At 47.8% G+C, this 14,155-nt stretch overlaps 1 protein-coding gene across 3 annotated transcripts in view; it reads left to right on the top strand.

Annotated features, from left to right (window-relative positions):
• The window catches only part of RORC (RAR related orphan receptor C), a 30,726-nt gene that overhangs the window by 14,008 nt on the left and 2,563 nt on the right, over positions 1-14,155 (top strand). For 2 of the 3 annotated variants that reach the window (XM_074263463.1, XM_074263465.1), the window contains 8 exons: positions 7,351-7,436; positions 7,854-7,995; positions 9,491-9,991; positions 10,272-10,393; positions 11,373-11,505; positions 11,720-11,827; positions 12,031-12,141; positions 13,646-13,755. In XM_074263463.1, the coding sequence (XP_074119564.1) occupies positions 7,351-7,436; positions 7,854-7,995; positions 9,491-9,991; positions 10,272-10,393; positions 11,373-11,505; positions 11,720-11,827; positions 12,031-12,141; positions 13,646-13,755 (1,313 nt within the window). The remainder of the gene's footprint in view (positions 1-7,350; positions 7,437-7,853; positions 7,996-9,490; positions 9,992-10,271; positions 10,394-11,372; positions 11,506-11,719; positions 11,828-12,030; positions 12,142-13,645; positions 13,756-14,155) is intronic. The other variant, XM_074263464.1, reaches the window with a different exon arrangement.

Raw genomic sequence — 14,155 nt, 5'->3', positions numbered from 1 at the left:
ACATTATATAAGTGCTTATTCCCTTCTCACTTCACTTTGTCTCTGTCTCCTGGGATTTTCCCTGGCATAAAGGACATGGATTATAGGACTGGCGTCTCGGGGGTAGGTATGGTGCCAGCCAGGATCTCTGCAGAGGGCTAGAATTTATCGCACACCTGAGAGAGGGGATGAGAATAAACGGGAAGCTTGGGGAGAAGAGATCTAATCATTTCTACCAGGTTGTCCCTCCCCTCCCCTACCAACTGGATGTCACGTGTTAGGAATAGTAGGATGGAGGGTGATTGGCAGCATATATAATATGTACTCCCCTCTCCTTTGCCCTCACAGAAATTTCAACAGCTCATCATTTCAAAGGTTTAACAGATCACTTTCCTTATACCATATGGGACAGACAGTGTCTTTCTTATTTTCCTGATTAGGAAACTGGGAGAGGTTCATTGATCAAACCCCGATCCTTTGGTTGCCCAGACTCCTGTTCTTGTTGTCGGGTCTCTCCCCCCTCCTTCCTCGCTCTTTTGGCAAATACCAGGGCCGGCCTTGCCGTCCCCCAAGAAGGGAAAGGGGACGGAGAAGCAATTCCCCACAGACACTGCCACGAAATGAACGCATGAGCCGCAGAGGACGGAGCCCCCCATTGGCCGGTCATCTTCCCTGGCCATCTCTAAGGACATGGGAGGAACGGCCGGTCCATCCTCGGGCACCCATGATCTCAAGAAAGTTCCCTCCCTGATATAGAAGGGTGTGGCCCAGGAGCGTGTTCTGACCTCATCAGGAACTATAAATAGTTAGCTAACGATCACCTAACCCAGCTCTAAACCGGAAGGAGGGATAAGGGCTGATAGACCCAGGGAAGAACTTCCCAAAGCAGGGGCCGGGCCTAGCTGTGAGAGTCGGGGAATTTGGGGGCTGACCTTTGCTTGGCTGCAGTTCCTGGCATGCTCTGGCTCTGAGAGGGGAGAGTTCCCGGCAGACCAGATCCTGGGCATCGGTTTGAGTAATCCCGCGGTCTGTCCATGACTCACCTTCTCCCTACCCCTCCTCACCCCAGCCAAGGCTCTGCTTGAGGGGCCTGGGGTTGGTGGCTGAGTTCACGGAGCTGTTTTTTGGTTCTTGGTCATGGCCCCCCCTCCCCAAACCTCAGACACTTTCTCTTTGAGGTTTCGGGAGGGTGGAAGTACAAGGGTTATAGGAGGGAGGAAGGGGGTTTGGCGAGGGCCAGAGAACACGGGTGAGGGCTAAGGGACCGGGCACTGGGCCAGAGAGAGCGTGGGCACTCCTGCGGGCACACGCTCCACGGGCGGGCTCTGGTGCTCTCTTTTCCTCTTTCTCCGTCTCTGTCTCTCCAGGTCTTAGTTTGGCTGTTTCTGGTTCTCTGTTTTTCCTTTAGTCTCTGTTATCTATGTCTCTGTCTTGGACTCATTATCAGTACCTTGCCTGGATCTCTTTACTGGAGTTTTTCTGTCCCCCAGCTTCCTAGTCTGAGAAAAACAATCGAGGCCGACCAGAATGCCCTCTGAGATCCTGCTGCCCCCATGTCCTGTGGTTCTCTGTGATTCCGTCTCTCAGAGACCTCCTGTAACGAGCTGTGTGCTATGTGGGTCTGGGTCAAACCCCAGGCTTCAGGCCAGGACTTCTTGTATCTGTTTCTCCGTGGGAACAATAGAGACTCTGACCTCAAGGTGGGGTTCTAAGACCATGACTAGGAGGGCAGAGAGCCAGTTTCCAGTCACTCGGGTCAGGGGGATGTGTCCGGGGTCATACATTGTGGTCAGCACCTGCACGCACACGAATGTGGCTCCCGAAGAAGGGAAGCAGGAGTCAGGACCACAGTGGCTGGGGGACCAAGAGCTCAGATGCCTCGCTTCCCACCGTGGTTCAGTTTGTAAATCTCCACTCCCTGTGCTTGTTACTAAGTTACTCTGGACCACTTCCTTCCCTCTCCAGGCTCAGAAGGTGGAAAAAGGCAACAGACATCCCTAGGCTTCCTTGTGTCTCGTCCCCATATCTCGTTCCCTTACATCTTTTAGCATGTGTGTTCTCACCTATGGGTAAACACGGTAACCCAGATGAATATCGCACTTCAAGGCTTACTCAGCATTTCCCTCAAATGAGATATGGAATAAAGCCTGGGCCTGTGATTCTTAGAGGGAACTTCCAGATGACAAAAGTCCCTCACTAGTAGAGGTCAACACCTTCCCCCCAACGGGAACTGCCTACGGCACTAAGTGATTTGTCCATAATCTTACAGCCAGCCTGCGTCAGACAGGATGCACGATATAAATGTAGGCTATTATTATTACTTTTTTTATAACAGTGCTATGAGGTAGGTAGTGCAAGTGTTGTTTTCATTTTACAGCTTAAGAAACTGCTGAGGCCTGTAGAGAATAAGTGATGTGCCCAATGGGGTCAACTCATAGCCATTATCGATGACCACACCCTGGAAAATTCATAAAATAGAAACATGGGATATCAGAACTGAGAAGAACCTTAAAATTCGTCCATGTTTGAAACCCAAAACTCAGGCCAGGGTGATCACTATACGGTCATAAAACTAATTATAACTATATATATATAATATTATAATTATATAATTATAATAATATGTTATATAATAATATGTAACAGGCTAATGTTTTTAATGTCCTTTTTTCCCCTCTTTGTGGCAGTGCTGTCTCACCTCATTCCCCCAACATACATACACACACACACATAGAGCCAATGTATTCTTTCTTCCCCCTCATCAAAACCACTCTTACCTCTTGGAAAAGAATTTGAGATCCCATGAGAATTTGCATTTATTTCCTGACTAGACCCCAAACCAAAAAAATAAGACTCAAATGATGGATTTTCTTTTTTTTCTTTTTTATGGTTTTTTTTCATATTTCTTTTTTCCAGTTAATTTTATTTCATTAACAATAGCTTTTTATTTTCAAAATAGTTTTATTTTTAAATTGAATTTTATTTTATTTTTATTTCTAGTTCAATGTTTTTCTCCATCTCAACTCTTCTTCCCCATTTATTATACAAATAAGTATAGTCCAGCAAAAGAAATAAATTCCCACCAAGTCATAAAGGAAAGAAGGAAGGAAGGATGAGAGAGAAAAAGGAGGGAAGTAAGAGAGAGAAAGGGAGAGAGAGGAAGGAAGGAGGGAAGAAAAAGAGAGCGAAACTATATGCTTTTGTCTACATCCGCTTTCTATCTGGAGGTGGATAGTTTACTTTATTATGAGTGCTCTGGAAGTGCTGGTCATTATGCTGAGCAAATTTTTCAAAGTTGTTTCTCTTTACAATACTGTTGTTATTGTATAAATTGTTCTAGTTCTGGTCACTTCACTTTGCATTAATACATACCTATCAGCTTTTTCTGAAACCCTTTCTTACAGCACAACAGTATTACATTGCCTTCATATACTCTAACTAGTCCGGCAATTTCCCAATAGGCATCTCTTGATTTCTATTCTTTGGATGGCAATGTGGCTTTTCATAAGTTCAAAGATCTCATGGAAGTGACCTTAGAGGCTGTCCAGTCTAACTCTTCATTTTCATGAGATTGTGACTTACCCAAGTTCTCCTAGTTACTTAGAGACAGTTAGAATTTAAATCCAGGCTTCCTTGACTCAGAACCAAGTAGTCTTTCCACCCTACCATGATGTCTTTCGATATCTTTTTCATATAATATAATGCCCAAAACATTAGACTCCAAATGTGACTCATCCCAGACACAATAGTTATCATCCCCTTATTCTGGATGCCTTAATGTATTTGTTATTACTTAGACATTTTCATTTATGCCCACCTTTTTGTAGGCCTTTTGGAGTTTTCTTGACAAAGATACTGGAGTGATTTGCCATTTCCTTCTCCAGGTCATTTGACAAATAAGGAAACTGAGGCAGACAGTTAACCTGTGCCCTGAGTCTCACAGCTAGGAAGTATCTGAGACTGGATTTAACTCAGGAAGAGGAGTCTTCTCTATCTGCTCCATTCACTGCACCAGCCCTCTTAATGTATCCTCAATAGTATTAGCTTTTTAGCCTTTATGTCACATTATGGATGTATACTGAACTTAGCATTCCACTAAAACAACAGAACTTTTTAAAATTTTATTAATGCCTTGTGTTTTTATGTTCCTACCTTGACTCCTTCTCTTATAATAATGAAAAACTTTTCAGAAAAACAAACTGACGGAACAACTGCATCTGGCAGCATATGTAATATTACCTACCTGTAGTCTCTCTGAGAAGAGAGAATTATATTTATATTTATTATCTCTTCTCCAGAGCCAAGATTGGTCATTATAATTATTCAGAGTTCCCCTGCCTTTTCTTATCATTTAAACTTACATTATTTTGTCATTCTTATACCTGGTTCTCTTACTCCGGTTTGTACCAGTTTATATAAGCTTTCCCATTTTTCTCCAAATTCCTCATATTGGTCATATCTTACAACACAATAATATTCCATTACATTCATAGGCCACAATCTGTTCCGCCATTACGAAATCAATGGGTACCTCCCTCAACTCAAGCTTTTTGCTACCACAAAAAGTGCTACTGCAGATATTTTTTGCATATGTAGAGCCTTTCTTTGATTTTCTTATTGTGTACACCAAGTAATGGAATTTCTGGGAGTCCCCAGACTTTTGTTCCATTTGAGCCCTTGGCGAGTCAGTGGTTGAAAGTCGGTATTTGGAACCCAAGGATGGGATTCTTCATTTCTTCCCTTTAAATGTTATTCTATTCAATCGATCGTCACTTGGATGGATTGTTTTCTTTTGAGATGCAGGATCTGCCATTCACTGGTTTGCTGTCTCTTCAGATTTCCCTTGCAAATCCGAAGCATTCATCCACGTCATTAATAAAATGTTGATAAGCAAATGGTCAAAGTCAAATCTCCAAGGATCCCGTTACATTATCTGCTGCATGTCCCCCCAATTTATCCCGAAGCAGATCATGTAAAGCTTTATATAAGGCTTTTTTTTGTTTGTTTTTGGTTTTTTAGGTGACTTGCCTAGGGTCACACAACCTGGTTTTTCCTGAGTCCAGGTCGGGTTTAAATTCTTGTCAAAAAAAAGAAATGAAATGAAAATTAGATCTTTTCAGCCCCCCCCCCATGTTAGGCTCATGGTAGGGAGCTCCTTGGTTCACTTCAGGGAAAGGCCGGACCCCTAGGAAATATTGGGGTGAAGCAAATGGAGCTTAGCCACGCCCCATGGTACCAGTCAGCCTAAGGGAGCCCAGGTGAGCAGGAGGGGGCATCATGCAACGTCCTCTGCCCCTGGAGTTGGGAAGAACCAATGACCCCCACGCTACCCCTTCCGCCCGGGCTCCCCCTCCCCACTGGGGCCAGAAGGGAGCGCTTGGCCTGCGGCAATACTGAAAATATCGCCTGTGGCTGGAGGCGGCCTCCCCAGGCTAGCCTCTGAGGTCAGGGAGGGGGGCCGCGGGGGGCTGCGTGCTGGCTGCGCTCCTGGGCGGGAAGCGGCGGCAGGGCACTGATAAGCACTGAGCGGAGGCAGAGAGAGGAACCTGGTGGCCGAGAGCAAACCACAGGGGGGGGGGGCAGCGGCCCCCAGAGTCACGGAGAGGGAGCACGAGGCTCCCCGGACCCAGAGCTCCCTGCAGACGTGCTCGTGGGCACACATCCCCATCGTGCACCTTCTCACGTGCAGCTTCCACAAGTGCCTGCGAATCTTGATGCTTTACATTCATTCACAGAATCAGAAAGCACTTATTAAGTGCCTGCTGTGTACCAGGTAATAGTGAACCGGTCCCTTGTGCTTCCATAGGTTAAACCGTACACAGCAGAGATGGGGGGAAGCCACCAGCAGCTGGGGAAGGCTTGTGTAGAAAGTGGCGCCGAGCTGAGCCTTGAAACTAGACGTGATGACAGTCCCTATAGAATTCCTGAAAGCATAGGGGTCCCAAATACCCATGAGACACACTTAATCTTAGCATGATAGAGAGCAAAGAGCGGTAAACCGAGTCAGGAAACCCAGGGTGTAGCTTTGCTAACTGGCTACGTGACTCTGGATAAATCATTTTATTTTATTTAAAAATTTTTTAATTTTTAAATTTTATTTTAATAATGATGATAACTATATAGAACAATGTACATATAAAATAACATTTTATTTAATTTTTAAATTATTTTAATAATGATAACTATATATATAAAACAATATATATAAAAAATAACATTTTATTTGAATTTTTTAATTTTTAAATTTTATTTTAATGATGATAATATTTATATAACTATATATGCATGTGTATATCTTATATATCTATATGTATATATATATATACATATATATATATTGCTCGGGTTTGTGAACTATTTAACTTACTTTATTGTCCTCCTTGGGAGAGGAATGCTATTATTATCCCCATTTTACAGATGGAGAAACTGAGGCAAACAGAATTAAGTGGTACTCGGGGGTATAGTTGAGGCTGGATTTGGCCTTAAATCTCCCTGAGTCCAGGGCCCGAGGTCAGTCTTCTGCACCATCTAGTACCACAATTATTTCATGTGTAATCAGACCACTAAGATCCTTTCAAGTTCTGATATGATTCATGCATCTATATTCTCCATCAGACTCGCATGCACATGCATATTCCACTTTACAAACTCGTCAGTGTCCACACTACGACCACACATGAACCCTTTAACACACGTGCACAAATACAAACCCCGGGTCAGTGAGGCGGTCAGTCCTTCTCTTTGCTTTCTAGGTACTCGTCAAGAAATTGTTCGAGTCCCATGGCAGCTATGCTTATGACCCTAGAACCCCCCTCTCAACCCCTGCTATCTCTTGAACTCAGTGTGAAAAGCATCTTGTGGTGGTATGGGCCCAATCCTCCCCCTCTAAGCCTGGGTGAGCAAGGCGTACGTCCCTGCCTGGTGCCCAGGTGCCCCTGGCCCAGCCCACCACATCCTCCTCACATGCCCCGTACTGTGCCCGTGGGAGCAGAGTCTGGGGTGAGGGGTGGGGAAGAGACAGAATAAGGTTCCTTAGGCGGGAAGCAGGTGCTTCGAGGCAGCAGGGACTCGGGGGTCCCGAGGCGGGAGGGAAGTATAAAGAGTCTCTGTGACGAAAGGGGAAGGGAGGGGGTGGGAGAACAGGTGGTCTCTCTGTGCATCTGCTGCCTTTGCCACCCCACAGAGCTGATGCCATTTCCCTGACTTCCCTGCCTTCTCCCCAGCCCCCCCAAAAAAGTATTTCTCTTCCTTCAGGGATCCCAGCTTCCCTCCAAATTTTGAGGGTGAAACTGAATACTCAGAACCCAGATTGAATAAGCCAGTGAAACTTCGGGTTATGTCCAATCCATTCTTTTTCACATTCTCTTTCAGCTCAGATTGAAGTGATCCCTTGTAAGATCTGTGGGGACAAATCTTCTGGGATCCACTATGGGGTCATCACCTGTGAAGGGTGCAAGGTGAGAGACTCTTAAACTTTTTGGCAAGAAGAGGGGGAAATGGGATGGCAGAGAAACATGGGACTTGGGAGCCCTTATCTGGATCCCGGGAGTACACTGGAAACAGTGTTTAAAAAGGCAAAAAGCTGTCATCTAGGGGAGGGAGTAGAGAGAGGGAGGGGAAAATTTGGAAAAATGAATACAAGGGATAGTGTTATAAAAAAATTACTCATGCATATGTACTGTCAAAAAAATCATAATTATGAAATTAATAAAAATAAAAAGGCAAAAAGGGGAGGAGATGGCCGATGTATCTCCAAGAAGATCTCGGAATACAAGCGTTCTATCCGCAGGCACGGTGATGGGAAGTGAAGGGAAAGCAGGGAAGTTGAAGAATTTGAGAGGAAAACTTTTCTAATCCTAACCCTTGCCCACCAGGGTTTCTTTCGCCGGAGCCAGCAATGTAATGTAGCATATTCCTGTACCCGACAGCAAAGCTGCCCTATAGACCGTACCAGCCGGAACCGTTGTCAGCACTGTCGCCTGCAGAAATGCCTGGCATTGGGCATGTCCCGGGATGGTGAGATCATGCGGGGGGGCTCCCTGCCCACTGCTCGGGACCCTCTATGGGGTCTGCAAATGGGGCCCCTTTTAGCCAATCAGGCAGAAGAGCTTCCTGAAATCTTTAACTTCTATAGGGTTACTCCAAACAGCAATGGGCTTTGGAGAAGGAGACATCTGACTTCAGATCCTAGCTCTAGCTCTCACTGATCTTGACTTTGGAGAAGTCATTAAACTTTTGTATACGTCTCCATCCTCATCTATAAAATGGTACTCATCAAGTGCAAAAATATTTGCACTACCTGCTTCTCGGGGATCCTGGGAAGAAGGTGCTTTCTTAAGCTAAAAAGGTTAGAGAAATGTGAACGGAGAAGGATGATTCTCTCCTGTGGAAATAGCAGCAGTTCCTCGAGCTCAGGCTTTTTCCAGCTTTTCTTCTCTAGGCTAGATGGTCCCCAACTCTTCCCCGGCGCCGTACTTCAGGCCTACCCGGCTGCCTATTCTCCCGCTTCACTAGCTCTTACCCCTCTCCCCCTGTGGATGTGTATTAAGCATCTACTGTGTTCCAGGCACTATGCGAGGTGCCAGGATACAAATGCAAAAAAGAAAGAAAGAAAGAGAGAAAGAAAGTTCCCTTTCTGGTCCCTTGGAGCTAACGGGAGAAACTGGACCAGCACCCGAGCGAGACTGGCAGTCACCACAATCCCTAGCAAAGGGTGAGGGGTGGGGAAGAGCAGGTTTGAGCCCTTCATCATCTCCCCCCCATTCCCCCCACGGGACGAGGGATCTCCGGGAAGGGGCAGAGGTAGTGGGGGGATGAGGGGAGGGGAGGATGGGATGATGTGATACAAGATGTCAGAAGGAACCTGTCAGCACTTTTCAGTGCCTGAAATAACCAAGCAAAAGGAAACACACAGGCGGAGAGCCGGCCCGGGGTGTGAAGGGAGCAGGCAGGGGGGGACTGCGCCTCCACACCTGGGAGGGGTTGGAGGGGGTGGTGGGGCGGGAGGGGGGAGTGAAGGGGCAGGAAAGAGAGTCAGAAGAGGATGTTCAGAAGCAGCCGCGGGCTTGGGGTTGGGCTGTGGTGTGTATCTAGGTCACCAGGGAGCCTGTAGGCCTGACCACATGGAGACTTATGTTCACAGCTCTCCTAGCTCTTCTTCCTCTCGGGCAAGGGGTGACCCCGATACAGCCCGCTGCCCCCTGCCTCCCATCCTGAACCCCATGGTCAGAGTCCAGGTATCCTAGCCTCGCCTTTCCTTGCATTCACCTTCCCCACCAGTGAGAGTGTTTGGGAGGCGCAATGTGGAACGTAGGGTGAAAGTAACCAGGCAGGTGCCAGGAACACCTGGGAAGGGGAGAGAAGGTCTCGAGGTGGGGTCCACTGGATTCCCCAAGGGGCAGTCAGAGGAAGTCTGAGAGGGTCTGCGGTCAGCCAGCCAGCCGTCGAGGTGGGCTCTTCCTCCACTACCCCTCACCCCAGTAACCCTGATCTCTCACGGGGCCTCTTCCAGCTGTCAAGTTTGGCCGAATGTCCAAGAAGCAGAGGGACAGTCTGCATGCAGAGGTGCAGAAGCAACTGCAGCAGCAGCAGCAACAGCGACAAGCTACCACTCCCCCCCCTGCAGGGACCAGAGGGGCAGATACCCCTGCCTATGCTGTCGCCCTCCCCAGTGGACAGCTACCTCTGGGTTCCTCACCTGACCTGCCTGAGGCCTCCGCCTGCCCCCCTGCTCTCCTCAGCACCCCAGGCCCCGGACCCTCCTACCCTAATAGTCTGGCCAAAATGGGGCTGGCCGGAGCCGTGTACTCCAGGGGGTACAGCCCGGAGCGGGCAAAGGCCGAGGTCGGCAGGGCTTTCTATGGCTTGGGCAGCCAGCTGTCCCCTGACAGGTGCGAGCTCCACATCGGGGAACCCCGACATCTGGTGCTTGGGGAGCCAAGCCAGGGGAGGGACTTGTATGGCAGCCCCAGCTTCCGCCTCGAGCTCCCCAACGCCTCCCTGACCGAGATTGGTAAGCAGCTGGAGAGGGGGGCAGGACCTGCCAGGCAGTTTCTCTTTGAGCAGAGAGAAAGAGTAGGGAAGGAACTGAGGTTCGGGAGGGATAAAGTATCCCTAGGGTCCCCAAAGCAGAGACCAAAGCTCGCCAACCTCAATCATCTGCCTCAGAAAGTGGGAGCGTGAGGGTCCCAGGGAGAGAGCCAGAGGGGAGGAGGGAAGCGGGGGGGGGTCTAATGGTGGGGACTCCCATGTGGCAGGGAGAACTGAGGTTCAGCGTCTGCTTCCGGCTGCAGAGCACTTGGTCCAAAACGTTTGTAAGTCCTACCAAGAGACCTGCCAGCTTCGACTGGAAGATCTGCAGCGGCAACGTGGCAACGTTTTTTCTCGGGAGGAGGTGACCAACTATCAAAGAAAGGTAATGGCTTGGGGGTCAAACCCCCATGGTCATCAGGAAAGTCGGAGAGAGAGACAGAGACAGAAAGAATGTGGGTGTGTGAGAGAGACAGAGACAGATGGGAGAGGAGAGGGAGACAGGAAAAAAGAATGAGAGTGTGAGAGACACAGATACACGAACACCAGGATGGGGAAAGATGGCGACACAGAGCTGTGTTCGTGCATGCACATCCGTGTACATAGTATGTTGAGAAAGTGGTCTCAAGCTCATAAAATCTCAGAATTGGATAGGAAACAAGTCTCACTCCATTTTGCAGATGGGAAAATTGAGGCTCAGAGAAAGGGATTGACTGGCCCAAGGCCAGGTGGTTAATAAGTGGCAGAGATGGAACTAGACCCAAGGTTTCCTGACTCCCAGTATGGCGTCCTTTCCACGTTGGAATGTGAATGTCGGAATCTTGGCTTTTGTTCCCACCTCACTGAATGTCCCGTGTGGTAACTCCTGCTCCGTCTAGACCTGGTTTCAATTCCATCTCTTCCCCCTAACCCCCTCAGTCCCCACGTGATGATTCCCCGACTCCTCACAAAATAACTCACTTATTTGACTGTGTGACCCTGGGCAAGTCCCTTAACCCCAATTGCCTCGGGGGGAAAAAAGAGAATTAACTAATAACTAATGAGAGCCAAAGTTCAAGCCCTCATATCCCTCCTGACTTTGAATCCTTCCCTCCTACATGGTGCTGTCCGTGGTGGGCACTCAGATATTTGCTGATTGTCGAGTCCCTTTTGTCTCCCCGCGTTAGTGCTTGTAAGCAACTTCAGGAAACGGCCCCGGTGGTAGTTTGCTCGGGTTCGGTCACTGAATGCTGAAGGAGCTAAATGGTCAGAATAGAAAACCCCAGGGGATGGAGTGGGGCATGGAAGGGGCCGAGGTCGTGGAGAGGGTCGGGGGCTCTGACTTGTCCTTCCTCTTCCCCACGGTGGTTTTCTCCCACCCCAAGTCGATGTGGGAGATGTGGGAACGCTGTGCCCATCGGCTCACCGAGGCCATCCAGTACGTGGTGGAATTCGCCAAAAGGCTGGCGGGCTTCATGGAGCTGTGTCAGAACGATCAGATTGTGCTGCTCAAAGCAGGTGCCAGGAGGGTCCTAATGTTGGGGTCATGTGGGGGGCGGGGACCGACAAGAGGCTGGCGGAAATCGGGGAGCCGATGTGGAAGAAATCCACAAGGAGGTTCTTGTCCCATGAGATGGCTTTGGGGCTGAGCTTGGGGTCTTACCTTGGTCCCACTCCCCACCTGGCAGATGTTGCCTCCTGCCTTTTCTCACCCCCTCTCCCCTCCCCACAGGAGCCATGGAGGTGGTCCTGGTGAGGATGTGCCGGGCCTACAACGCTGATAATCGCACCGTCTTCTTTGAGGGCAAATATGGAGGCATGGACTTGTTCAGAGCCTTGGGTGAGGGGCAATGAAGGGAAGGTGAAAGTTCCTAATTCTAACCCACCCTCAAACGCTAGGACACGGGACACTCCTTCAAGTTCAGCTACCTCCTTCCCCCCAGTCACCCCAAGGCAAGAGTCAGGATTGGTCCCCCAACAGCAAGTGTCCCCTCCTCTCGATTCAACAAACTCTCCTCTCACCACACTTTCAATCCCTTTCAGGCTGCAGTGAGCTCATAGGTTCCATCTTTGATTTCTCCCACTCCTTGTGCGCGCTGCATTTCTCCGAGGACGAGATTGCTCTCTACACAGCCCTCGTTCTCATCAATGCCAGTGAGTTGTGGCAGGGCTTTGGGCAGAAGTGGGTGGGGAGAGGGCAAGATGCTGGGATAAGAACAGGCCCTGAGATTGGAATATGGGGGCAGAGCAGTCCCTAGTTAAGGAACCATTAACACAGAAGAAAGTTGAAGCTTGGGGCAATCCACACTATCTACCTACCCCAACAGTTTTATTCTGGGTTAAATGAACTTCGTAAGTAGCCAACAAGAAGAAAAGAAGTCAAAAATAAATAAAGAAAAAAGAAAAGAAAATAAAAAGAAGAAGAAAAGAAGTCCCAGAAGGGAAGCTTGGGTGACAGTACATAGATATATGGCAGACCCTCTGTTTTGGGGATGACTGGAAGAGAGAGAAAGTGACCTTCAGATCAGGTTAAATGAACTGATCAATAAACTCCAAATGATGGAAAATATCCTAGAAATAGGTCTGTAGGGATTAAGTTCTACCTTAAAGTATACACATGCCCTTTGCCAGAAGTGTTGGAGCCACCATCTCTTTGTGGGGACTGGGGAGTGAAGGGGAGGGAAAGAGGAAGAAATAATAGAAAAGGCAATAAGGGACTGAAGTGGAGATTTCATGAAATAGACTCCCAGATAAGGAAGTTCCAACCACAAAGGAGACCGTCACCTTCTTTTTAATTTATAGTCTAGAACAGAGGAGTCATATGACTTTCTCAGAGGCAGGAATTGAACCTGGCTCCATGACTAGCTCTCAATCCACTGAAACACACACTTTAAACCATGGTGCCTAGTTTCGAATACCCCAAATCTTGAGGTATTTCGCTGGTTCCAGATTACCCAAAGTACAAAAGCAGTTAGGAAAGCGCGGTCTAGAGCCCAGCTTCTTAAACTGTGCTTCATGACTCCATTTGGAGCTCCATAAGTGAATGTGAGAGTTGCAAATTAGGATTGATTTTCTGTAAACGTTTGATTTGTGTACCTATTTTGTATGTCTTTAAACCCAGAGTGACGTAAAAATTTCTCAGGCAAAAAAGCAGTCACAAGTGGAAAGTTTAAGAAGCTCTAGTCGAGGGGGATAGATAGACACTGACACAGAAAATAAAATAGGGTCTGGGGGTGTAGGGTGACTGCCTTTCTGGCCGCAACATGCCTTCACATATTCCCTTTAGGGGGTGTGGTGACTTCTTGTGTCATCTTCAGTTCTTCAAGGCTAACTTTGATGTTCACTTGACCTGATTTTAGCTGATAAAACATGGATAGGAAATAGTGGGGCTCTACAGATCAGGAAATCTTAGCTTATAGGACAACAGAGGTCATGGATAAAGTGAACTGGGAATTAAAAGGATCTCAAATCCAGATTTTTCCCCAATTTCCCTGCAATCCCTTAAGCCAAGCCCAGTTAAGAGCCATCATCTATACGATTCTGTCCCTCTGCAGGGACTCTGGTTCAGACCCATTCCTTTTCAGAGTAGACACAATGGCTCACCTACCATAATGGCTCCCATTCCTCATCCCTACTGTGGCCTGGCTCCTCTCTCCAGACAGGCCGTGGTTACAAGAAAAAAGGAAGGTAGAGCGATTGCAGCATAATTTGGAGCTGGCATTTCACCATCTTCTGTGCAAGACTCACCGCCAAGGCATCCTGACTAAGGTAGGTGAGGTCCCTACGGGCATGGAGAGGGAGATAACACACCAGATGTTCTCAATGTACAAAATCTCTTTATAAAAGAAATAATTACATTGTATATCAGTCTTCCTATCAATAAATATTATTGCAGTAAAAAAAATTATACCAGTGTACTGGTATGCCCCATTCAACCAAGGGCCCCCCCATTACTAGAGAGCTCAGGGCCTGGGGGAATGGAGACTGCAATAATTTGTTCCTAAAGAGCAAACAAGACTTGTAGTAGTGGCTCCTGAGCCTCACAGGGGCCACATCTCCAGGAAGATCAAACGCAAATCTTTTTTTTTTTTTTTTTTTTTTTTTCCCCCTGAGGCTGGGGTTAAGTGACTTGCCCAGGGTCACACAGCCAGAACATGTTAAGTGTCTG

This window comes from Sminthopsis crassicaudata, chromosome 4, assembly GCF_048593235.1.
Source record: "Sminthopsis crassicaudata isolate SCR6 chromosome 4, ASM4859323v1, whole genome shotgun sequence".
NCBI classification, from domain to species: Eukaryota; Metazoa; Chordata; class Mammalia; order Dasyuromorphia; family Dasyuridae; genus Sminthopsis; species Sminthopsis crassicaudata.
The sequence above is the reverse complement of the archived record's forward strand: the minus strand, read 5'-3'. Positions and strand labels throughout refer to the sequence as shown.